Source organism: Alligator mississippiensis, chromosome 1 (assembly GCF_030867095.1).
Source record: "Alligator mississippiensis isolate rAllMis1 chromosome 1, rAllMis1, whole genome shotgun sequence".
NCBI lineage: Eukaryota > Metazoa > Chordata > Crocodylia > Alligatoridae > Alligator > Alligator mississippiensis.
Window position 1 is genome coordinate 433471385 of NC_081824.1, and position 24308 is coordinate 433495692.

The 24308-nt window shown below is 43.6% G+C and overlaps 1 protein-coding gene and 1 long non-coding RNA gene across 4 annotated transcripts in view; one reads left to right on the forward strand and one right to left on the reverse strand.

Annotated features, from left to right (window-relative positions):
• Positions 1–23139, forward strand: part of LATS2 (large tumor suppressor kinase 2) — a 96112-nt gene extending 72973 nt beyond the window's left edge. For 2 of the 3 annotated variants that reach the window (XM_014600697.3, XM_059720559.1), the window contains exons 3-8: positions 5708–5840; positions 10639–12182; positions 13581–14163; positions 15491–15673; positions 19016–19122; positions 20479–23139. In XM_014600697.3, coding sequence (XP_014456183.1) covers positions 5708–5840; positions 10639–12182; positions 13581–14163; positions 15491–15673; positions 19016–19122; positions 20479–20973 — 3045 coding nt within the window. In that variant the 3' untranslated portion in view covers positions 20974–23139. Of the gene's footprint in view, positions 1–162; positions 265–5707; positions 5841–10638; positions 12183–13580; positions 14164–15490; positions 15674–19015; positions 19123–20478 lie in introns of those variants that run through there. The other variant, XM_059720564.1, reaches the window with a different exon arrangement.
• The window catches only part of LOC109281834 (uncharacterized), a 48297-nt gene continuing 46712 nt past the window's right edge, over positions 22724–24308 (reverse strand). The window contains exon 4 of the long non-coding RNA XR_002088618.2: positions 22724–24230. This is a non-coding gene — a long non-coding RNA (uncharacterized LOC109281834). The remainder of the gene's footprint in view (positions 24231–24308) is intronic.

Here is a 24308-nt window from a genome sequence, read left to right on the forward strand (position 1 = left end):
CAACTTGCTGTCAACTGAGGACTTGGGATAAGCCCAATTAGAGAATATTGTGGTTTAAAGCTGTTCAGTTTATACAGTCCCCTCTTGTTCATTTCCTATAGTTGTGGAGGCTGGAAAGAAAACAAACACCTGTTCCTTTCTGTGAATCAGCAAACATGGAATGCAACAAAGGTTCCTTAAGCCCAGATATTGAGTACTTAAGATGGTGACCTTGTGGCAGCCTGAGTTCATTAGAGTTTCCATCAGATGCATCAAATGTCACAGGTATGCAGAGCAGCTGACCACTTAACCCTCCTGGCTTAGTGTTTTAACAGGTAAAATTAATTTTAAAAAGAACATTTTTAACATTTGTGGGGTATTTTCCAACCACAGCTAGCACTAGCACTAAGGAAAAGATGCTGAAAAACTCTGCCCTGAGACTGGCTTGAATTCTCAAGGCAGAATACATAGAATGCAAAGAATGATGTGTGGCCGGGGCTGCTCTGTTCCCTTGTGATTTGCTTGCACGCTGCCAATAGCTTGTGTTTCTTATTAAAGTCTGACAGCTGGCTGCAGCGTTATTAGAAACACAGTCAGCAGTGAAGTCCCTCAAACCATAACGCAACTTCAAGTATTTGGCCAAGGGAAAAGAAAATGATCCGCAGCTGAGGGCCTGATCCTGCTCACATGGCAGCTAATGGAAATCTTTCTGTTGACCTCAGTGGGAGCTGCATCAAGTCCTGTGTCTACGGGAGTGTTTTGGTATTGGGTGCTGCATTAAGCAGATATTATTTTTTGCCTCGCTTCTGTTTTTTCTGTGTCTGAAAGTACTTACCTGAAGACCAGGTGACTACGTAACAACTCCTCCCTTAAAGTACAAGGGGAAATCGCTCCCTGGCAGGTGTAAATCTGTGTGGCTCCACTGATACTGATGGGACTGCCCTACTGTACCTGCATTGAGGGTCTGCTCCATTGTTTTCCTGAAGCCTCAGCTCTCTACAATGGCAGGAGCGGCAGTGGCCAGAGGCGAGAGGCTCTTGGTCAGCACACTCACATTGTGACTGGGGCTGGATGTGCTCTGTGGCCTGACAAGTGCCTTGGGGTGAAAATCTCAACCGCATCCCAGTTTCCTAGTTTGTGAAAGTACCACAGGAAGTTCCAGTGTATTTTTCATCATTTGGGCCTTTGGAGGAAGTAAGGGTGAGAGGATCTTACTAAAAGGTGGGAAATGAAAGTCCTTCCTGGTTTTGCCCTTTGTCACCAGACTGGTGGTCCCAAGCTCCAGCTCTCTTATTAGTCTCCCTTGCAGCCAACAGCTGAAAGGTTCAATTTTCAAGTCAAGTTGGTTGAACTGTTAATGTTGCATGAGATTAAAAATGATTCCAACTAATATACCTTATCGGGGAGGTGAAACATGTAGTTTATATTGGACCTCTGCCTTTCATCTTCCTAATTTTGATTGGGGGTGTGAAGAGGGAAGTAGAAAGGGTAACTCCAGTATTGGAAGGCTGTAGCCAAAGTCTTCACTAGTCCACTCCATTCGTGGAGAAGAAAGTCAGTGAGAAAAAGAAGTTAGGAATGGAATTTTTTTTTCTAAATCCTGCAGATTAGCCTTCCTGAAAGGAGATGAACTGGGTTCTCTTCCTTTTTGTGCATTGTCAAAAGACTTGTTTAACAAATACCAAGAAGTTATTCTGTGGAGCCCCACTGAAAGCCAACACTAGCCTCCCCAAAAATCTGGTTTACTGTGCATGATTGGTGTAAATGGTTGTAGTTTGAACAGCTCAAGCTCACACAATACTAATTCTGAAGAATTAGTCCTCAGAATAGAATTGGACTGTAAAACCTAGAGTCCATGGATGACAAGAATGCGGAAACACAAGGATATGAGTTTACTAACGCTTGAGAAACACTGGAGCAGGAAAAAAGCCCAACTTGTGGGAAATTCTTTCCCTCACGCATAATATTTTCTTACTGATTTAAAGTTATCCTTAGTAATATGTTGATGCCAGTGAAATATTTTAGCTATAGGAAACCTGAGCCCGACTACTGCCTTTCTATAAATTATGAGTCATAAATTGTAAGAAGAATATTCAGATTTGCTACAGCTATTCCCCAAGTAGAGCCTATGAGTAATGGAGAAAATATTGCCATTTTGGGGAGCGGGGAGGAAACTACACTCAGCACAACAAAATGCCAAAGACAGGCATGCAACTTTTTGCTGTATTTGAATTAATGTCAGTTAAGAAAATTGTCTCTTGTTAAAGTAACTGAGCAACCATCAAGTTACATGTGCTTACAGTTTTTATTTGAGTGTGTGAAGTTGTTCCTTGTGACAAATGAGACAAAAGTGAGACATGAATATTAGGGTACCTCAAAGCCAACCATATTAGGTTTTTGCTTGTCCAGCTTTAGTGTTTGTTGAGTTGGCAGCCCTGCAGGGATAAGGGTTGTTCCCCTCCCCTCCTTCTTTTCTTCATGACCCACTGTAGGATTTTTGGATTGGGTGCATTGTGTTTGTAGGACGAGCTGGAATGGGTGCTCTTGTAGGAGCCTCTTTGGGCAGATGCTTATTAGGCAGTTGCCTGAAGCCACAAGAGACTACACTCTGTGGCCCAGGAGCTCCCTGTGACATGCTCATAACACGGGCTTACAACATGTTCACAAAATGGACAAATTGGGTCCTTAATGGGTGGGTTATCGATGGTGATGTGGAGACCTTGAGAATGGCCATTAAATGAGAAAACATTAAGAACTGTGGACAAGTCACTTTGGCAGAGATGGTGCTAATGCTAACCCTCCCCAGGCCTAAATTTTAACGGTCTGGCTCCAGGTGTGCAGTTTATAAACTCAAGCTAAACATGAAGGACTAGATCCTACTCCACCTATTAAGACCTAAATGAGATACTATCCTACCCTGTTTGAGTCCCTGAACATCCATTAAAGCATGCATTTTTGTAACAGGGTGTCATCTTAGCATTAAGGCTATGTTACAGGAAAGCAACAAGGAAGAAGGGGACCCACCCACCTTTTGTATTAATAAGTTTCCAGGCAGTTGAGAAGGGTGGAGTACGGTCACACTTGAAGTGCCTAATAGGTGAAGTAAGCTCTGGCCCAAAGTTTCCTATGCATTGAATAAGGGAAGTTGGGCATGCAAGAATGGGATTTGCTAGAGCCAGCAGAACTAAGAGGAGAAGTGTATATCTGCAGTCCAGACTGCTCCTGGATTTAGGTCTCAGTTGACAGATCAGAGTTAGGCACCGATGTGAAGCTGGGATTCACAGCCCCAAACCTCTTCCTCGGCCTTCCCAAGCTGTCCGTTTTGGAAATAAAAAGATGCCTGCTGCTTTTTTAAAGTGTGAACAGCCATCCACTTTTTATAATAGCCCAGTGGTGAGGGCAGTCATGCGGGAGATTGAGTCCTGGGTAATGGGCCTCCTTCAACCTTAGAGGTTACAAACCTATATCCCACCTCCCAGCAGAGTGCCCCAACCACCTGCATTCCCATCTCTGCTCCTGGGAACACTGATACATTTATCACTATCACTTGGTGGGTAGTTCACTCTCCTGGGGTGTGAGAAATGAGGAATTTAAGCACCCTTGGGCTGAGGGAGGCCTTCAGCCTGGGTCTTTCACATCCTGGGCAAGTGGTTTAGCCAATCTGTCACATAAACAGTGGGCATCAGCTCTACCATCACCACCAGGGCTGTTTTTAAATGAAAGTGCTTTTGGCTGTTCTGCTTTGTGCCAAATTCAGCAGTCAGCACATGTTAGATTCACTATGTGCGCTCTGAGAGACTTAAGTAGGGGGCACCGAGGCTGTTCATCCCAAATGGCCTTGAGAGGGAAATGTGATGGCCAGCCATGATAACACCACCTCTTGGCAATCTTGGTAGCAGTTTCCCCTTCTCTTCAAAGAGGACAGAGCAGCCATACCTCAGAGGCCTTACAAGGCTAAATGCATCATTGTAAGTGAAATGTTCACATACTGCAGCCATAAGAAAAACACACAAAGTAAACCCGGTGGGAAGGCTGCCCTTGTAGTGGGAGGGGGACGCTGGCCCCAGATTCTGGGCTCGTTTCATCCAGTCACATAGGTTAGACTCTGTTAAATAGTTTCAGCTTTTAGGTTGTGCTTTGTGACTTCCACATCAGCATTTAGCACGTTAGTGGTAATTTGGGCCACAGCAACACCCATGCTATACTAGGCAATTTCCAGCCATACAGTTGGTTGAAGACACTGGGAGGTCCCCACATTAATTTCCATTGAGCTGGGATTTTTTGCCAAATAAAATGCTATCTCTACTCTGATAGGGTTATTACAATATTTGTGAAATTTTAAGTTTCATAGAGGTCCTTGAATATAATTGGGAGAATAAGGAACAAAATGATCAATTACAAGAAGTGTTAAATCTTTTTTTTCTACCCTAAATCAAACTGCTTTTTTTTTTGCAGATCAGAGTCGAGTGTTTTTTTTAGGGATTCTTATAATACAGTTTTCTGTGAGCTGCTGCCTTAATATAAGAAAAAAGTTCTACGCATTTTTATGTCTAGTCAAATTAATGTCTGTCCCCATTTTAGATTCTATTTGGCTGAAGACTTTTTTTTTTTAATACAAGAGCTTAGGAAAGCAAAGCATACTTTTTACAACTTATATTCCAGTACATCAAAACTCACAGACTTATCCTAAAAGAGTCCCATTTAAGGAACCTAGTGCCCAAATGTACAGAACTAGTGTTAAGTCTAATGAGCGGAGAGGCTACCCTGCCCTATCTTCTGTAGGGCTATCTAATAAAATATTTTCCATTTAAAGAAGCCAGAGATACTTTATAGACTCTTACTAGGCCTTTTGTACCTCTCTCAGTTAAAAACATATACACTTTCAAGATATGTAAATTAAGTCACCAGAAGAGAAAGGACCTGTCCAAAGTCGCATGTTAACTTAGTTGCAGAGTTGAGATTAGAACCCTGTAATTGTAAATCTCTCTAAAGTGTGTATTGTTGACATTCATTTTCAACTTGTAGTAGTCTCTTTTGAGCATTGCTAATGTACAGCAGAGATATTAGCTATCCTTTAGAAAGAAATATTACTTATCTTTTAAAGAGCACCAACTTGGATTTTGTTCTCCCAAGGGACAGTAATTTTAAAAATACCCTTTAAATTTGTAAAATATAGGGAATGTTTGTCCTAAATTAATAAAAAATAATTGTGGCTTTTGGTCTCTGCCAACTCAGTGTGAGCAATGTTACTTGAATTTTCTGCAATACAATATGATCCTTGTTTTCCTCCTGTATGTTGTCTGGTCCCATTTGTTTTGAATAATAACAACAATTGAATGATCCAAAATGTCTTTTTAAAGTATACACTGGTTTAGAGCAGCAGCAACTGAAAAAGTAATTAATAAACTAGCTGCTGCAGTTTTTAGCTGTCATTTTGCATATCATATAACAAGGCCAATTTTGGGTGAATGGAGCATGAAGTACTTTGCTATGAAATATTTTGTGTGTGCACATGTGTGTGTTTGTATGTTGTTTTGAAAGTCAAATAAGTCACCCAAATATTTTGAGAACACATATGTCCAATTGGTTCCAGTCAGCTTTGATCTGGTGTGAATTAAAAAATGTTGCTTTCAGTATAAAAAGGCTTGTTGTTGCCTACCCCAAGTGTAATTCTTGGACTCTGTCTGAGAGCATGCTTTAACTCTGATTTGTTTTTAATTTTACTTAGGAGATGGCTGTAAGAGCACTGAAGCAGACAGGCAGCAGGAGCATTGAAGCAGCTCTGGAATACATCAGCAAAATGGGCTACCTGGATCCTAGGAATGAGCAGATTGTGCGTGTGATTAAGCAGACCTCGCCAGGTAAGCATAAGATTCTTTTGCCTTACAGTCCTCTTCCATTAAATTTATTTTGGAAGTGAATTTGTTGCTTGTGGGAAAATCTAGGATCAGTGGTAGTAGACAGGATTATTTTAGTCACACCATGACCACAGCCTTGACAGTGGTAACTAACACAAGTTTCTCATTCCATCTTGTTAATGTGCTTCAGCCCTTGTACTGTAGGTGTTGATCCTTATGAGGATTTGTGGGGCAAGACCCTGGATGCCTCACAACAGGATGAATACAAATTATACAGCAGGACCCTTGTGTTCCACAATAGTTATGCTGCAAACCAGAAATCCTGCAGCAGTTTTATTTATGTACTTTATTTTAAATACTCTTTTAATTAACCAAATATGAAAATGAGTACCCGGATGTGTAGTTGCTGTTGCTGTGGCTGCTGTTGTCTGTTTTGATGCTATGTTCATGAGGCTAGCTCTGAGCCTTCAGTTTTCACTCTACTGCAGAATTTTTTCAATCCATTTCATCATGAGTTGACACCTAAGGAGGCATGGGAGGCCATGTAGGAGCACACTATTTGGAGACTGCTGTTTAGATGGTCAGCAGAGAAGATTAGCTGTCCGATCTACCCCTTTGAATGCTTAAAGCTGATCCAGTGTCTCTTCTGAAATGTCTTTCATGGGAGTAAACCTCTAAGTAGTGTTCTGCCCAGCGTGAAGGTTGTCATATGCTAGAAGTAACATAACCATCTAAGAGCTTGTCTGTATCAGAACACACATACCTAAAAATCCATTCAGAAGGAGTCTAGGGACAGTGGTGCAGACCCTCAGAACACTTCTATCAGTTTAGCTTTATGCAGGAACATTCACACTTCCTGCATGGCTGCCTCTACATTGTTTATCCTTCTCTTCTTCCAGATCCTACAGAAAGCACTGTGCAAGTCCAGGTGTGTGCTGAGGAGGGGAGGGGAGGTAAGACTGGGCTGGCCAGGTAATGGAGAGAAGTGTCTGGGAAGAAGAAAGAACCTCACCTGGACAAACCTGACCTTGGTTTTTATTTATTTCAAAGCCACTTCTATTCCTGAAAGGCCCAGAGGCAATCATAGTTGCATAGAGCGTAGTCCCTGGTAGCTGTTCCTATGGAGTGGGAGAAGAAGGGGTAACTATTATGACTGAAGATACTACATTCTGCTTCCTGTTGGGATAGGTTTGGCTATTTTATCTGCAAATCCTGTGCTTTCTGTTGGGGAGCTCAGAGGGGCTTCTTTTTCAGGGCCCCTTCCCAAAAGGAGATAATCTGGCAAACAGACTTGCAATTGCTAATCCCCTTGTTTTGGACTGAGGTATAAGGCATGCAGAAATAGGGCCTCAGCTAAGTGCTAGGAAGGCTTTCAAAATAATTTTGACAAGTCTTTATCTGTGATTTGCCCCCTTTGTTAGAAGGGGTTCTGTTTTTCCTTTCAAATATATTAAAATCCTTTACTCTAAATGCAGCTATTCTCTTTGATAATTTAAGTCACATCTTTTGATCCCTATTTCTTGTATTCTTTTTTCACAAAGGTTTTAATTATCCAGTTGGTGTCACTGATCACCAGGGATCTGGGTTTTCTGTTTCCCATGGAAAAACAAAGATTTTCTTCTTTAAAGGGGAAAATAATGGATTTTCCCTTTTAAAAAAGAAAAACTTGGGAAACCATGGGTTTCCCTTTGCAGGCTAGCAAAGTTCCAGCCTACAAGGGGCTGTGGGGAGTGGGAGAAGGGTGATCAGAGGCAGGGTGCCCACATGCATGTGCACGCAGGTAGCGGGAGAGGGTGGAGATGCATAGGTGACATATGCCGCCACCCTCCCCCCCACCCCCCGTCAGATTTCTGTTGCCACCCTCTGCAGCCCAGTGGGTGGGACCCAGTATGGTAGGGCAGAGTGGGCAGGGAGGATCAATGCTGCCGCCACCGCTGCTGAGAATGCCGCATTGCCACGGTGGCCAGGATTAAACATCCTCTGCAGCCCAGCAGCATCAGAGGGGCACAGATCAGCAGCACTGCCTTACCTTGGTGGCCATGGCAGCACGCCTAGCACAGGGCTCCCATCAACAGCATGGAGTTGTGCTGCCCTCGCCCACCCCCCCCCACCCCCTCACGTTGCTGCAGGGGGTGCCTCACCTTGGTGGCCATGGTAGCGCAGCGCTTCCTCCTGCACCAGGATCTGCCCACTGGGATGCAGAGGCAACTCCTGCTTGATGCCAGTCCAGTTCAGCTGCAGCCCTGTGCTCTGCTGTGGGCACAGAAACCTGGAGGGGATGCCCCCCTGACACATGGCCTGTGGTGTTGCCTATGCCCACACCTGCCTCTTCCCCATATACCCATCCTCTGCCCTGCATACATACCCCCTTCCCCACACACTGGGAGGCAGGGGGCAGCAGGTCAGGAGCAAGGGGCACCAGCAGGGCCAGGGGGTAGAGCAGGGGTGGGCAAAATATGGCCCACAGGCCGGATGCAGCCCAGGGAGGGCTTTGTGCAGCCCATGCTTGGTCCCTCGGTCCTGGCTGGCCCAGACACTGTCCAGCTGTCACACATCCTGCTGCTGCTTGGGCACACAGCAGAGCTGGGGTGGTTCTGCAGCTGGACTGCCTTTCTAGGCTTCTTCCATCTGCCACTGCTGGCCCCAGCCCCACAGTACTGATGGGGACCCGCACTGCACAGCCCCGACCTGGCCTACCTCACACCTGCTTCAGACTCACCCGCTTATGCTAAACAGGGGCAGCAGTGCTGGCCAGGCAGAAACTGTTGCTCAGCATGGGGGGAAAAGCAGCCCCTCCCCTCTGCTGCCCAGTGCTTCCTGCTACAGCCACCTAGAGCCTGCAACTAGGCTGCCCTGTGGCTCCGCCACCATCACCACTGCATCTGGGCTGCCCTGTATGTGGGACAGCAGTGGCAGTACAGAGGAGTAGTGTGGGTCCCCACCAGTACCGCGGAGCAGGAGCCAGCAGCAGCAGCAGGTGGAAGAAGCTGCTGCCGCCTGGTCTGTCTAAAAGTTCAGCTGTGGAGCCGCCCCAGCTCTGCTGCATGCCCAGGGGGCAGCAGGATGTGCCATGGGCAAGTGGTGCAGAGCAGGCGTTGGGTTGACTGGGGTCAGGGCTGTGGCGTGGGTTCCAGCTGGTCCTCACCTGCTAGGGTGAGTCTGCAGTGGGTATGGGACGGGGCTGGGGTTGCGCGCTGTTGGCGGTGGCAGTGAGGCACCGCAGGCCTCACGGGCTCCAGGCTTTTGCAGAGAAGGGGTGGGTGCTGACCAGCTCAAGGGGGCATGTGGGGAAGCTCCCATGCACACCCCACCATACTCACAAACCCTCCCCTGCAAGCCCCACAACCACACCCTCCCCCACACACAATCACAAACACCACACCCAGCCACACGCTCCCCCGTGCCTCTCACACTCTCCCCACATGCAGGGTTTTTAATCAGAGAATTTTGGATTTTTAACAGAGACAGCCAGGTTCCCTGCATCACATCCTGGTCTCATTTAAGCAGAATATAGGACTACAGTAATTCCAGGATCAAACAGTTACGGCAGCTAGTCAAAGCAGTTACCTTTTAAGCTCTAGGTCTGAGTTCACTTTGAGGATAATGAGGAATGCAAAACTCAGGTGGTATGTGACTGGCATGTATCTTTGTGACATGTCAGGCAAGCATTTTGATTTATCTTGGTATTAGAGTTGGGCTAGGTTAGTGCAGACCTTTGCATTTGAGTATATGGCTTACAAGCCTTCCTGGAAGCTTTAAGATTTTCACAATGAGAGGTTTAGAGATTTCCATACTGTTCTATACATTTTGAAATTCTTCATCTTTACATGGTTTTAACTACACTGTTGTAATTGACAGCACATTTCTAGTAAGTGGGTGAGGACTAAGTGACTGACGTCAGCTGTTGGATCAGAGGGAGGGAGAGAAAGAAAGAAAGCATTTTGCCCACATAAAAGCAGGTGCTGCCCATGCAGTCAAAAGTTTCATCAGTTTGAAAGGGAGAAAATGGACAAAAATCACTTCCAAGACATGTCACACTTGGTACCTTCAGAGACCCAAACATTCCTCAGTTGAACCTGAATAGGACTTGGTGGACCTGATTTACTGAAGCTGTTTCAAGAGATACAAGGCCCCATGCAGAACTGAGGAATTCACCCCAGAGGAAGGCAGGATTCCTGATGGGGAAACTGCTTCAGTTTGCTGTTCTATGTGAACCCTGCCAGTAGAGATGCTAAGTGGTTTTGCTGAATCAGTTCATCCTCAGGCTATACCTGTTTCTGGGCTGCTGCCAGCTGACTCTGGAGCCCAGGTGTGTGCAGCAAGCTTGTTTTATACAAGTTTGGTAGTACGTGACACCCCCCACCCCCAGTAACTAATGATCAACAAGCTGTAAGTGGTGCACATTGGGTTCAGTACCGCTGAACGGCAGTTTCCAGCTCTTTGTGGTTTGTGATTTTGATTCCATCCTGGCTTTTAAATCCAGGCTAGAATACAAACCTGATGACTTCATAAATAAGGCATTTGAACTTTCATTTTCAGGATTTGTTAAAGCTCCTGGTGACTCCTCCCATGAAAAGAGCTGTTGGCCTGTCAGTCATCACCTGTATTTAAAGCAGTTATTAAAGCAGCACCTATCATTTTAAATGTTCAGATCACCTAACTTAGTTTGACTTTGGGTTTTTTGTCAAAATACGCACTATAGACAATGTTGTATATGTGCAAATGGATTAGTAAAGTTACGTAACTGGTCCCCCCACAACCTGAGTTGTTTGCTAACCTCTTCTGTATTCTTTTTATAAAGGGAAGGGGATGGTGCCAAATAACGTAACCCGCAGGCCAAGTTTTGAAGGATCAAACGAGTCTTTTCCGTCCTATCATCAGATTGGCAATGCAACCTATGAAGGGACAAGCTTTGGTGCAGAAGGTGCAGACATGCTCAGTGATGTTCCAAGGCCATACATGGACTATTTAATCTCTGCTTCACAGTCCGCAGCCCTGAACTCTCCTGTACAGAGACCTTCAGCAGTGGGCTCTCACAGTGCTCCTGGAAGCCATCAGCATCAGCAGAAAACATACTCTGCAAATATAGACTCCTCTGTGATTAATTACCCAGGGGCTAATCATGGCAGCCAAGCTCTACAGCTACAGGTCACGCATGGCCCAAACAGCCCACATTACAGCAGGCAGCACATGATGGTGCAGGGGGAACCGATGGGATATGGCATTCAGCGGACTCCATCGTTCCAAAACAAAATGCAGCAGGAGGGAGGATATGCAAATCTCCCGAATAAAGGGACGGTTGTTCAGAATAACTCTGGTCATGCATTTCAGCAGGCACCAGCGAGTCTGTATATACCACATTCTCATCACAAACAAACAAGTCCTTCCTCTCATCAAATGCATGTGATAGCCAGAGGTTCAGCCTTTGCTAATGATTTTTCAGATAGTCCACCACAGAGCTTATTAACTCCATCTCGAAATAGCCTAAACATGGACCTGTACGACATGAATAATCCTCAAGTTCAGCAGTGGCAAACAGCAACACCGTCACGCCGTGATTCTTTACAAAGCCCAGGAATAGAAACATCTCCACGGCAACATGTAACCTTCAGACCAGATGCCACAGTGCCAAGCAGAACAAACTCCTTTAACAATCACCAACAACAGCCCCAAGTGTCTGTATCTATGAGACAGGTTCCCCCAGGCAAATCTGATGCCTCAATTACATCTCCAAATACCATCACAGCAGTCACATCTGCTCATATTCTCCAACCGGTGAAGAGCATGAGAGTGATGAGACCTGAACCTCAAACTGCGGTAGGGCCTTCCCATCCTGGCTGGCTCCCTGCACAAACTCCAGCGGTGGATGGCTTAGAAATTATTGAACCCCATCAGCTTCCCATTGGAGGAGCTAATGCCTACCAACTAGAGGTTGATTACAGCAGCCAGGAGCCCAGATGTCCTCCACCACCGTATCCTAAGCATTTGTTACTTCCCAGTAGCTCTGAGCAGTTTGATATCAACTGCTTGTGTATGGGTGTAGAACAGACCCTTCGGGGGGTTCCCACTTCAACGTGCAGTAAAGCTGAGGAAAATGGTGAAAGGAATGACAAAAGCGGCAAGAATGCTAAAATAGAAAAACCAGGCAAGGATAAAAAGCAGATCCAGACATCTCCTGTGCCAGTGCGGAAAAATGGCAAAGATGAAGAAAAAAGAGAATCCCGTATTAAGAGCTATTCACCATTTGCCTTCAAGTTCTACATGGAACAACATGTAGAGAATGTCATAAAGACCTACCAACAAAAAATTAACAGGCGGCTGCAGCTGGAGCAAGAAATGGCCAAAGTAATTGTCTTTGTTTGATTTCAATAACAGTTAGTCAGGGCCAAATTAGTATAAGTAGCTTCAGGCTCCATGGGAAGCTGTATGGGTTCAGCATCTCAGAAAACCAGACCATTCTTACTTAGGAGTCTGATTGTGGAGTTAGTTGTTGCCCCTGATTGAAGTACCAACAACATTTGCATTCACCCAGGAAACTCTAAAACAGCAAACATATTTCACATGGACACAGTAGATGGTGCTTTTGCATGACATCTATTTATGGTTTTCTCATCACTTTCAATGACAGTATTGCTTTACTAGGTTTTTTGAGGTTTTTTTTACCATTGGTTAGCTTCAATTTCGCAGTCAATCCTGCTTGTTGCACAGGTTTCTTTTTGTCTCCCCTTCTCCAACTGATTTATGTAGATTTCTTTTATACAGGCCTCTCACCACAGAGTGGCCCATCCAAAGTTCTGGGCTTTCAGGACATCAATTTTAAAAGTACTAGAATTTAGATGGAAAGTAAAAGCATCAGTAATCCTCTTTTCTCCCATCACGTTGCACATCCTTTGCTTCCCAGTCATCTAACCAGTCAGTAAATCCTCATTGCTCTTTACTGCCAAACAGAAAACATTGTGGAGTGCCCAAAAGGCATTGAATTAAAGATCTTATAAATAGGCATGCCAAAAGAAAGAGGTCTTTTGCAGAGAATGCAATGCCAGCAGACCCTTCCATTTTATAATGGAGGAATCAAGCTGAGGTATCTGTGAGGCATCTGCTGATAGCATTTGTGTTAGGAAAACAAGCAGAGAGAGATGACTTATCAGATACCTTGATATCTCCTCCCTCTTCAGGAATGTATAGGTCAAAAACAAAACCTTAAGTCCCACTCAGAAACCAATAACTAGACAGTGTAGATAAGTGAACACTGGTAACCTGTGATGCCATTTTGAGGCACAACTTTTGGCTGCTTTTCTTAAAGTTTCTGGATGGATCTGTGTAGGTGTAGCTTCACATAGATTGTATTACAGTAACCTGGGATCGTGGTGACAAAGGCATGTCAGGAGCAAAATCCACATCCAACAGAAAGGAGCAGTCAGTTTCCTTTGTCAGGCTTGTCTTGTTAAGCTGATGCTTTCTGTCAGTCACTCTGGAGAGCGTCTCCTAATTCCTTGTAGTGACATGAGCAGACCAATCGGAGATCTACACCAGATTTAAATAGTAGGCCAGGAGGCAATGAACTTGCAAGTGCTTTAAAAATACACCTATAGACTGAGGCAGGGCCAAAGAACTTGAATATCCTTCTCCTAATTCATGGTTAATTTAATCTAAGCACGTGCTCTCAAAATGCTAGTTGTATTGGTTTCTTATTATGAGTGTAATTATACTGGCTGTTCTGTTTTGTTTTTTCCCCCTATAAAGGCTGGTCTTTGTGAAGCAGAACAGGAGCAAATGCGGAAAATTCTCTACCAAAAGGAATCTAACTACAACAGACTGAAGAGGGCCAAAATGGACAAGTCCATGTTTGTAAAAATCAAGACCCTAGGGATCGGCGCTTTTGGGGAGGTGTGTCTCGCCTGCAAGGTGGACACTCATGCCCTTTATGCCATGAAAACTTTGAGAAAGAAGGATGTCCTGAATCGTAATCAGGTCGCTCATGTCAAAGCGGAAAGGGATATACTCGCTGAGGCAGACAATGAATGGGTGGTTAAACTCTATTACTCATTTCAAGATAAGGAGAGTTTGTACTTTGTGATGGACTACATCCCCGGTGGGGATATGATGAGTCTGTTGATACGGATGGAAGTCTTCCCAGAGCACCTAGCTAAGTTTTATATTGCAGAGCTCACTTTGGCCATAGAGAGTGTACACAGAATGGGATTTATCCATAGAGACATCAAGCCTGACAACATTCTTATAGACCTTGATGGACATATTAAACTGACTGACTTCGGGCTCTGCACCGGATTCAGGTGGACCCACAATTCCAAATACTATCAGAAAGGTAACAGTCTTAGGTGCACCTGTTCTGACAATTGTCATATCATTTCACTCTGAAGATAAGCAGCAGTCTTTCTGTCAATGTGCCAACTGAAAGAACATTGCATGTTTTATATGCTACAACAGTGACTAGTGATGAGTCATTGACTTGCTAGCTCACGCATGAAATTTGCTGTCTTAGTGCAGAAGTGCTTGATCTCCAATCTGTGGGCCAAATGCTGCCTGCAGAGCCTGGTATCTGGCCCATGGGGCTTTCAGTTCCGGAAATTTGGCAGCAGGGGGACAGTGGCAATGAATACTGTCACCCCTTCCTACTGCCAAATTCCAAAGCTTCACATGACAGATCAGAACCAGGCCATGCCCCTCTCTCCCCGCACAGCTAGATCAAGGCTGGACCACCCCCTTCCCTCCACGCAGCTGGGTTGGAGATGGGCAGTGTCCCCTTCTTCCTGTGGGGCCAGGCCATGCCCCCCTCCCAACCTGAGGGTCCAGCCTATTTCCCCTTCCCTTGCCCCAGCTGGGTTGAGGCTGGGCCACACACCCCCTTCCCTCCATGCAGCCAGGTTTGGGCCAGGCTACACCCCCTGCCTTCCACAGGATCAAGCCACTCCCCCTCCCCCTGTGTGGCTGGATGCAGGACAGGTCATGACCCCAGCCTGCACCCATGGGGCTGGGTTGGGGCCAGACCATGGTCCCTTCCCCCTTAACAGCTGGATTGGGGCTGGGCTGCCATCCATGCAGCTGGATGGGGCCCCACCACACTTGCCCCAGGTGCTGGATCAAGACCACCAGCTGGATCTGGCCTGCAAGCTGACCCCAGGCACTGCCCACCCAGTTTGCCAAGCAAAAAGGTTGAACACTGCTGTCTTAAATGACTGCTGTGATTCCAGTAAATTTCCAGGTTTATTGGTTCAAGGGTCTGTATTGACGATGAAAAGAATTAACCACAAAAGCAGCAGATTTGATTGTATCCCAGCAGCAACATTCATACGAATGCCATTGTTCAGGAATGAACCAGTTTTGAGCTGTAGTCACAGAGTTATTTGTACACGTAGGTATCTCCATCGTGGGGATGAGCTTTACAAGTCTTACTGTGGGGTGGGGACACGGGCACATTTAAAAAAAATAGGCCTGGAAAAGGAGAAGTTTTAAAAAAATGTAAATAATATTGGATTAATGTTTTATAGGAAGCCCGTTATTTACTCTAATGAGAAGGCAAGTCCTAGATGGCAAAACTAGCAAATCAGTGATTATTTTTCTCTTTATTTGACGTGCGTTTTATAAACAGTGCTATTCATGGAAAACTTTCTATCCCTTTTCCCATTTAAAAGGGAGCCACATCCGACAGGACAGCATGGAGCCCAGTGATCTTTGGGATGACGTGTCCAACTGTAGGTGTGGAGACAGGCTGAAGACCTTGGAACAAAGAGTTAAAAAACAGCATCAGAGATGTTTAGCCCACTCATTAGTTGGGACCCCTAATTACATTGCTCCTGAAGTGCTGCTTCGTAAAGGTAGAGGACCTCAATTTTTTTCCTGTTAAATGAAAGCCAATGCTTAGAAGTGTACTTCTGGTTTTAAGTAAAAAAAAAAAAAAAAAAAAATGCCTGGTAAGTGTGTTGGGTTTACTGCCCTGGACACTTAAGTGTAGATTTCACCATATGTATCAGTACTGTTCATCATGTCCATTCAGTCTGTGGCATGTCTGTTCAGATTACTAACAAAAGTGCAAGCTGGTGTCGGCAGTGATACTGTGCACAAAACAGGAATCTGATCACTAGCTAATGCAGAAAAGCCAATAAGCAGCCTACTCATATGGTACCTATTGACTGATTCGGACTGGATTACAAACTTGTAAATTTACAGGTTGGCTACTGCTAAGTGGCAAGAGACAGGTTTGACGTTATGTTGCTTATACGCCAAAACAGAAAAACCCCCACAGTCATTAATTACTCCAGAAGCTTGTTTACTTTTAGCAAAGAAATCCTTCACCTTTTCTACCAATGCAGCAACTTCTGTGTCACCTTCTGGCACTTAGGTATGTGTGGGCAGGGTGGGGTTGTTGCAAAGAAAATTGCATGAGTTACTCCAACTAGTCCAGCCTTCTCACCTTGTTGATAACAACACATTTCAATCCACAACTGAATGTTAGCATAATCAATCAAAGCTCCCCGCTTCTTGTGGGTCTGTGACCCCAAAATGCCATTACTATCTGCCAACATCATCTTCCAAAGTTATCTGTAAAAGACATAATTTCTAATAAACAATTTATTTCCTGGGGAATAAGGACACGGGAAGGTTTACCATTAAACCTGTCTAAAGTAAAAAAGACTGTGGTCTTCCAGTTTCCATCCTCCTTTGGGCCCACATGAATTATGGAATTGGCTATTCCAGTATCAGTTAACATTTTGTACCAGAAACCCTGTGCTTATAATGGTGTGCATACATCCTCTTCAGCTTTTAACTGTGCTGTAACATTTTGAATCTTCTTCTCTAAGATTGCTACTTTTTCAGATGTCCCCTTTGCCACCATGTATGGTCCTTGAAGGAGAGCTGCCTTCTTCCTGTTTTCCCACTTTTTTTATTCTTTCTAATCCAACTAGATGATTCTTCACAGAGTCCTCCAAGGGCCTGGGGTGTCAAATGTACCCTGTTCCCATACAGTCTCCTGTATTGGATCACCTCTTGTTTGAGTTGGTCCTCTATTCCCTCTTTATCAGGTAGGCTATTAGTACTACCCATGCCAGATTACTGACTTTTCCCAGTTGGGCAAAACTTGAGTCCCATCCCCAAGGCCTCATCTGTGCTTTTAGTTCAAGAAGTGAAAGAAAAATGCAAACAACTCCTACCACACATCAACCATCCACCCAGGAGCCCCAGTTCTTTTACCTGGATTACAGGTGAACTGACAGGTTGGCTACTGATAAGAGGGGAAGCAACATGTCTATAGCCCAACCTTTTCTTGCTTACATTGCAAAACACAAAAACAAATGTTTATCCCAAAGTCTGGCTACCTGTGACAGCACAACATACATTCTTATGTTTAGCATCTGGCGAGATTTAAGATGGTGAGAAGGGTGGCATGCAGACTGGCAGCAGGTATTCTTGAATTTGCTGTGTTCTCCACATTTCTCTCCAACCTATACCCTATATTTGTAGATGGCTGATTTTAATACATGTTCTCTGATAGATTTTATTTAGCTTTTTTTGTTTCACTGAAACTTTTGGAGCTGGGCTGAACCAGATCTCCTGTGAACTTGGAAGGTGTCAATTAGTTGGGCTTTATGTTCTGTGAAAGGTATACTTCTGGACAGAGGATTCCATATCTCCATCCTTTCGCCATTATGGAATGCTGTTCAGCACTGCTGTTTCTTCTTCACTTTAGGTTATGGTCTTCACTGACAAAGCTGCATTATTTTTATAACTTACCTAAGAAGCTTAACAAAAACATATTTGTTATAACTAAATGTATTAGATGCTATTTTGGTACATCAGTCACTACTACTAACATTTTTACATAAAGCTGTGATATAGCATATTTGGATTATTTAATGTAAGGACCTTCTTTAAAAAGTCTTCTTTCATGTCATGCGCTCTGTTTAATTAGACCTCATTATTGGTTCAGCTGGATATGTTGATTGCTTCCTTTACATTTCGGACCAAACTAATTGTCATGTCTTGTAGAGGTCACTCAAACTGAAAAAGTCTTCTTTAGCCATTCTTTTCTAGCTTAGCCAAGGCCCATTGACAACAAAGCCAGTAGCTTAGATGTGGAAGATATAATGCGTTAATTATGTCTCCTCCAGATTCCTGGCACAATTTTGAGACAGCCAAAGACGAAAACCCTTCTCTTGCCTTACACTGAAGACCTTGTGGAGCTTAGTCCACATTGGATGCATTTGCACAAGACACTACTGCGCAGTCATTACTGCGCATTTATTTAGTACTTGTATTAGCAAGCACTAAATAAATGCACAGTAATTGGAGTTATTGCGCAGTAGTGACAGCAAACGTCTTTTAGGTGATGCTCCTGTGCAGTGGCATATTAGCACTGTCCGTGCTGTGATGCACTACTGCACAGTCAATGTCTCGTGTTGACATACCCATTGTGTTCATCCCTATGCAGGACAGATATGTTGAGCACTAAACTTTATAGTTATGGATTGAGGTTTTTAAAGCTGTGGGATGATTTTAAAGGTGGTTTTAAAGGCCTGGTTCTAAGTCCTTTGGAATCCATGTGTGCCTTTCCATTAGCATCAATAAACTATAAGCCAGGCCCTAAAATATCTAGCTACATAAACTTTCATTTAAGTCAACTGCTAAATCCTCTAACTATCCTTGAAAATCTCACATAAGTACTTTACTGTCTAGTCTAAGGAACTGGCTGATTTAAAGTATTCCCCTTTGCATGGAACATAATAAAATGTTTCATGTCCTTCACTTATTCCCTGAGCTGTTGTGTCCCTGAGATGCATTTCCAAAGGATGGTATCTTACCTCTCTATAACCTTGGGAGTACATCAGTCATGAAGCCTTTTTATTGGCCAGTGTGTGCTGTATGGAAAGATCCTTGCTTCATCCAATTATGTGCCCCCCATTGCAACTATAGCATTTTACAAAAATATACTTAGAATGATCCTTTGATGCCCGGATTAGAATTCCTTTGTTTTCAATTTACGTTATTCAGCAGAAGACATTTGTTTTTTTATACTTAGGTTACAAATCATATTTCCAAGCATGGACAGGTATTAGAGAAGAGGAAAGCATGCAGTATCTTCTAGTGTTGTTTAAATTGGAAAAAGAAACAACAGCTGTTCTTTCATTGATCAGGGATGCTGTCTTTTGGTTGCCTTTCAGGATACACTCAACTCTGTGATTGGTGGAGCGTTGGTGTGATTCTCTTTGAGATGTTAGTGGGGCAGCCTCCCTTTCTGGCTCCCACTCCCACAGAAACCCAACTAAAGGTAGGTGAAAGCAAAATGTCAGTGGACACTCTGGAGTGAAGTAGTATTTTCTTTCTTTTTACCAGCTCAAGGTAGCATGATTAAAGGCCTGACTTTCCAGGGAAGAAATGACCTGCCCAAAGCCTGTGACAGAGTCAGGAATTAAGTCTGCATGTTTCCTCTATACCCTCCCTGTTGTCATTCTCCTCTCCACCCCTCCACCTCCCCCCAATTCTTCCAGCTTCTCAGGGACCTATGCCAAATTTTGACAATCCCTTCCCAAAAAAGGTTAAATTTTTCCTGCTTTAAAATGATATATTTTGTGGGGAGGTCTTTGCTGGTGGCACAGATCCTCCAAATCCTTAGTTGTCTTTACCACAGCTTCATGACTGTGAGGTGATCTTTGCCTGGACCTTTATTTGGCCACCTAAACATATGCATGGAGAACACTTATATTCAATAGTTCTCCTAAAGAGAAGTGCCTCCTCCTCCTAGGTTGTTCACTGTAGCTTTTGCTGTTGAAATTCATACATGTCAGTGAAAACCTCAGTTTGCAATTCCATTATTTCAGACCTGAGTAGTGGTTGTAGCTAAGGGGGTGGGGGGGTGTTGTGTGTCTCCTTCTCCAGAAAGATGAGCTACAAATAAGATTGAGTTTAACCTGGCAGTGTCTTCTGAATACCTCCTCAGGTTAGACTGTAGGAACATTCAAATGAGGACTAATTTCTGATGTCAACTTCACACACGTTTTTTCACCTGCCTGGTATCTGGTGGTGTTTGCAGGTTCAGTAAAGAGACCCCAGACCTCATTCTGTGATAGCTCTGATACTAGCTGTGCAAAACCCCTAATATCTGAAATTACAGAATGGCATATTCTGGACTTACATTAACAAAACAGGTAGCCATCTTTGTCTGAAGCTGAGTAGAAGGCACAGTCAGTTTGCACTTCGGTTAGCCTATAAGGCACAAATCTACCCTGCCTTCTACTTTAGTGAACCAGGGATCATTTCACAGTGGGAAGAGGGGCAGAGCTAACATTTTAATGCAAGTTCAGCTTAAACCCTGTTGTCTTCTCTCTAGGATGCTCTCTGCAGTCTTTCAACACATGTTTTTCTGATCTAAAATCTATTTTATTTTTGACTTTGAGCTGGACTTTGATACATATACATAGCAAACGGGATCCATTCTTCCCAGTTTTCCTGTCTTGCTCACAGTGACTGGTATGTTTGTCACCTGCTCATTGGATTCCTGCATTCCAAAAGTACAAAGGCAGGCTGCAAACTAACTTGCTGCTTCCAGTTCTGAGCTGTCAGTCTTAACAAACTCTGGGCATTTGTTCACAGGTGTAGAAGCACTGACCATCTTTTTCTTCTCCAGGTAATAAACTGGGAGAGCACCCTGCACATTCCCTCACAGATCAAGCTGAGCCCTGAGGCAAGTGATCTTATCACAAAACTGTGCTGTGCTGCTGAGGACAGACTTGGAAGAAATGGAGCAGATGATATTAAGGCCCACCCTTTCTTTAATTCTATAGATTTCTCCACTGATATCCGCAGGCAGCCAGCTCCCTATGTTCCAAAGATCAGCCATCCAATGGACACCTCAAATTTTGACCCTGTTGAAGAAGAAAGTCCTTGGAACGACGCTAGTGGTGACAGTACCAGGACATGGGACCCACTTTCCTCTTCAAACAGCAAACACACAGAACATGCGTTTTATGAGTTTACTTTCCGAAGGTTCTTTGATGACAATGGATATCCATTTAGATACCCCAAGCCTTCTGGAATCGAAGTTAGCCAGCCTGAGAAGTGTGATGTAGAAAACAAAGATGTGGTGGATCAGACTGGAGCCTGCCAACCTGTATATGTGTAAATTATTGTACAGAGTACTCCAAATGATCTTATTTGCAAGTCCCAGAGGGCCTTTAGCTGACCCCTTAGGACCCAACCTTGCAGCTCTTACTCAAGCACAGCTCCAGTTGAGGCCATGGTGCATCTGGGGAGTTGAGAGCCTGCAGGGCCAGGTCCTAAATGGGCACTCTTTTTTGTTCAGGTCAGTTTTATTGTAAATAGCTATGCTGATAAATGACACTTGAAAGCCTGGTCTTCACCGCTATCTGCAAGGCCAGCGATCTGTCATTTCTAGGCCTATTTTTTGTTTGAGGTCAGCATCCCCCTACTCTGATCAGCATGTACGGACTTCCACAACTTTCCACATTATTTTTTAAATGAATAAAGAGCACTTATATTTTGTTTATAGCAAGGGTTTTTTTCCTACTAAATTATAGGGATTAACTTTGACAAATCATGCTGCTGTTCTTCTTTTCTACATTTTTATTTTATCCATAGCACTTATTTCACATTTAGGAAAATGCATAAAACTGAAGAACATGTGATAAAAGGTCTCTGTGCAATAATGTAAAAAAGAAAAAACTCTGCTCTCTAATTTTCTAAATTTACTGATGCCATTTTATTCACACCATGATTTTTGTTTCCATATATGTATTTTCCACATTTCAAAATTGTGACATAACCTTAAAGCTGCTTTATTTCCTTCTGCTTATTGGAGTGTAAAAGAAAGTGTGAGCAAGTGACAATTTGGGTGTGATTTCATTGTCTGGTGTGTGAAGAATGTTGCATGAGCAGTGGTTTTTTTCTATATGAAATGGCCTTTTCTTGCCATCCACGGGCAGGTCCTGTGGATCCATTTTTACTGAGGGTCTAAAATTAGACCATTTTAAACAGTGTGTTGATAATGTGTTGTGTGGATGATTTCCCCTTATGATTGTAGCCAATATTATTTTTGGAAAACAGATTGCAAAGTTATAACTCATTAATAGTTGTTGTGGTCTGATAAAATAGATCATTTTTAGTAAACAGGTATCATCTGCACCCTCCCCCCCCCCCACAAGATACATAGCAAGACCATTATTTCAGTGTTAATTTACTGCAACAGTCTTGATTTAGCTCATTCACACAGCACCCACTGCACAATGTTCAGTATTTAAAACTTTGCCATTTAATACTATCAGTAACACAGTGTTCATATTAAGATATTTGAGTCAAAATTTTCAAACCATAGTGCCTACTGTTAGGATTCTAAATCTACCTTGGGGCTCTCAAATGAAAGTAGACTGACTTTATGAAAGGTGTTAAATATCTGCAACTCCCATTAATTTTTTCAGGATATGGGATTGCTTAGCATTTCAAAAAATCAGGCCCCTTCTAATTACAGTGTTCAAATGAATATTGAGAAGCCTAACTTTAAGGACCAGTGTTTGAAAGTGTTGGCATTGTTGAAAAGTTATAATATTCTATTGTCTCTTTCAATCAAAATTTTGCTGTGATGGAACACAGTAGTCCTTCATTTCTATCAAATTATAGGCATACTTTGAAATGTCAGTTCTTAACTTTGTTAAAATATGCATTTTTCTTATATGTATAAGTGAGGATTATTCAAAGTGATATTGGAATACTAAAAAGAATTAAGCCATACATATTTGCATATATATTATATATAACTAAATAGATAAACACAAAAAATCTTTAATTCAGATTAGTGTAACAGTCCTATTTAAAGTGGTTGACGTAACAACACTTGAGGAAAACACTCCTTCAATGTGTTTTTGCTTTACTTTTTTTAAAATCTGGATCTTCATAATTTTTCCATATATTATTCCACATATTATTCCTTAATGTTTTTTAGCATATCATATCCTATCCATTGTTTAGCTATCTAAGCAACATCATCTATAAATTCATCAACCTAACCTAAACAAAAATGATTGTGTATTTGTTTACATTGGTATGAAAGGAGTGGTCTGAGGTATGCAGTGCTTGTGTTGTGACAGTTCATGTAAGATTCAGTATTACTGCTTTTTTATATAGCAATGCCATTTTTGTTATTTACATCTATCCGACATTCTTTCGTGTGGTAGGTTCTTTCTCAGGAACTCAATTTAACTGTTATTTATTGTTATATCATTGCCCTTGAAAGCTTCTACTGGCACAATTTATTAAAAATTTGAATCAAAAGTTACGCTGTGTTGTATGTTCGTAAAAGGCATAATTTCAGCCTGTTTGTGTTACGTTGCCAGGCCTGCAATATTAGAGGTGTACCTGAGCCATAGAGTCCAGATCTCAGCTTTCTTCACACATAGATCCAACATTTGATTTAGTCCTTCCATGTGTCTTGATTCAGTTTTGTCTCTGTTCTCATAGCCCTTGGTGGAAAAGGGCTCCAGAGCCAGCAGCTAGCTGGCATAAAGCGAACATGACCCCTGTTATATTCCCTAGTGGAGAGAGCTTGAGTGTGATGATGAGGCTACTGCACTAGAGCAACCTCTAGCTTGCATACCAGTCCTGAAAATGCCCTAAAGGGTGTCTACCTTGTGCCCCAGGCTGGATCTGGACCATGAGGCTCCTTGCTGGCTGGATTGAGCCTGGGGCACAAAGAAGCAGCAGTGGCAGCTCTAGCTCTGACCTGGAGCAGGTGGTAGTGGTGGAGGCAACATCAGCTTTGGCTCCAACCCAGGGCACATGGCAGTAGCTGTAGCCCCCAGCACATGACCCCTGCCAGAGCCAGAACTGCTGCCACCAAGTGCTCTGTGCTGCAGTGGCAGCTTCAGCTCCTATTCTACCATGGGGCACGCAGTGGGAGGTAGTGGCTGAGGAGGTAGGGTCACATCAGGTCAATAGAGCAGCTGGAGGGGGGCTGGGGCTATATCAGCTCTCATCCTCCTGCTGCTGAACACCATGCCCACTGGGGCATAAGGGCCCCAGATTCTGTGGAATGACACACCTCTACAACTTCCTGTGGCCTGCCACATAGAATAGCTCCCCAGGCCATATTCAGCCTCCACGCTGTATGTTTAACTCCCTTCCTCTAAGCTACAATGGTAAGAAAGTCAATAGAGGCCAGTGCAAATATAGGATTGAGACAGTTTGCAGATCCTCCCTTCTACTATCAACAGGGTACACTTGAGACCATTTGAGCCTAAGTCTTTGGAAGGGGAGAGGGGTGGAGAAGAGGGAAGGCAGCCAACATTTCCTGGGTGATCGAAAGATGGCAGCATCCTGCTGATCTGGACAGGAAGAATGTTCTGCTTTGGGCTGGCAGAAGCTGTAGAGCTGAAAATGTGGGGGGGAAGACAGGTGACTGAGGGAAAACTTGATAGGTAACATTTCCTGGGATTCTTGATCTCCTTT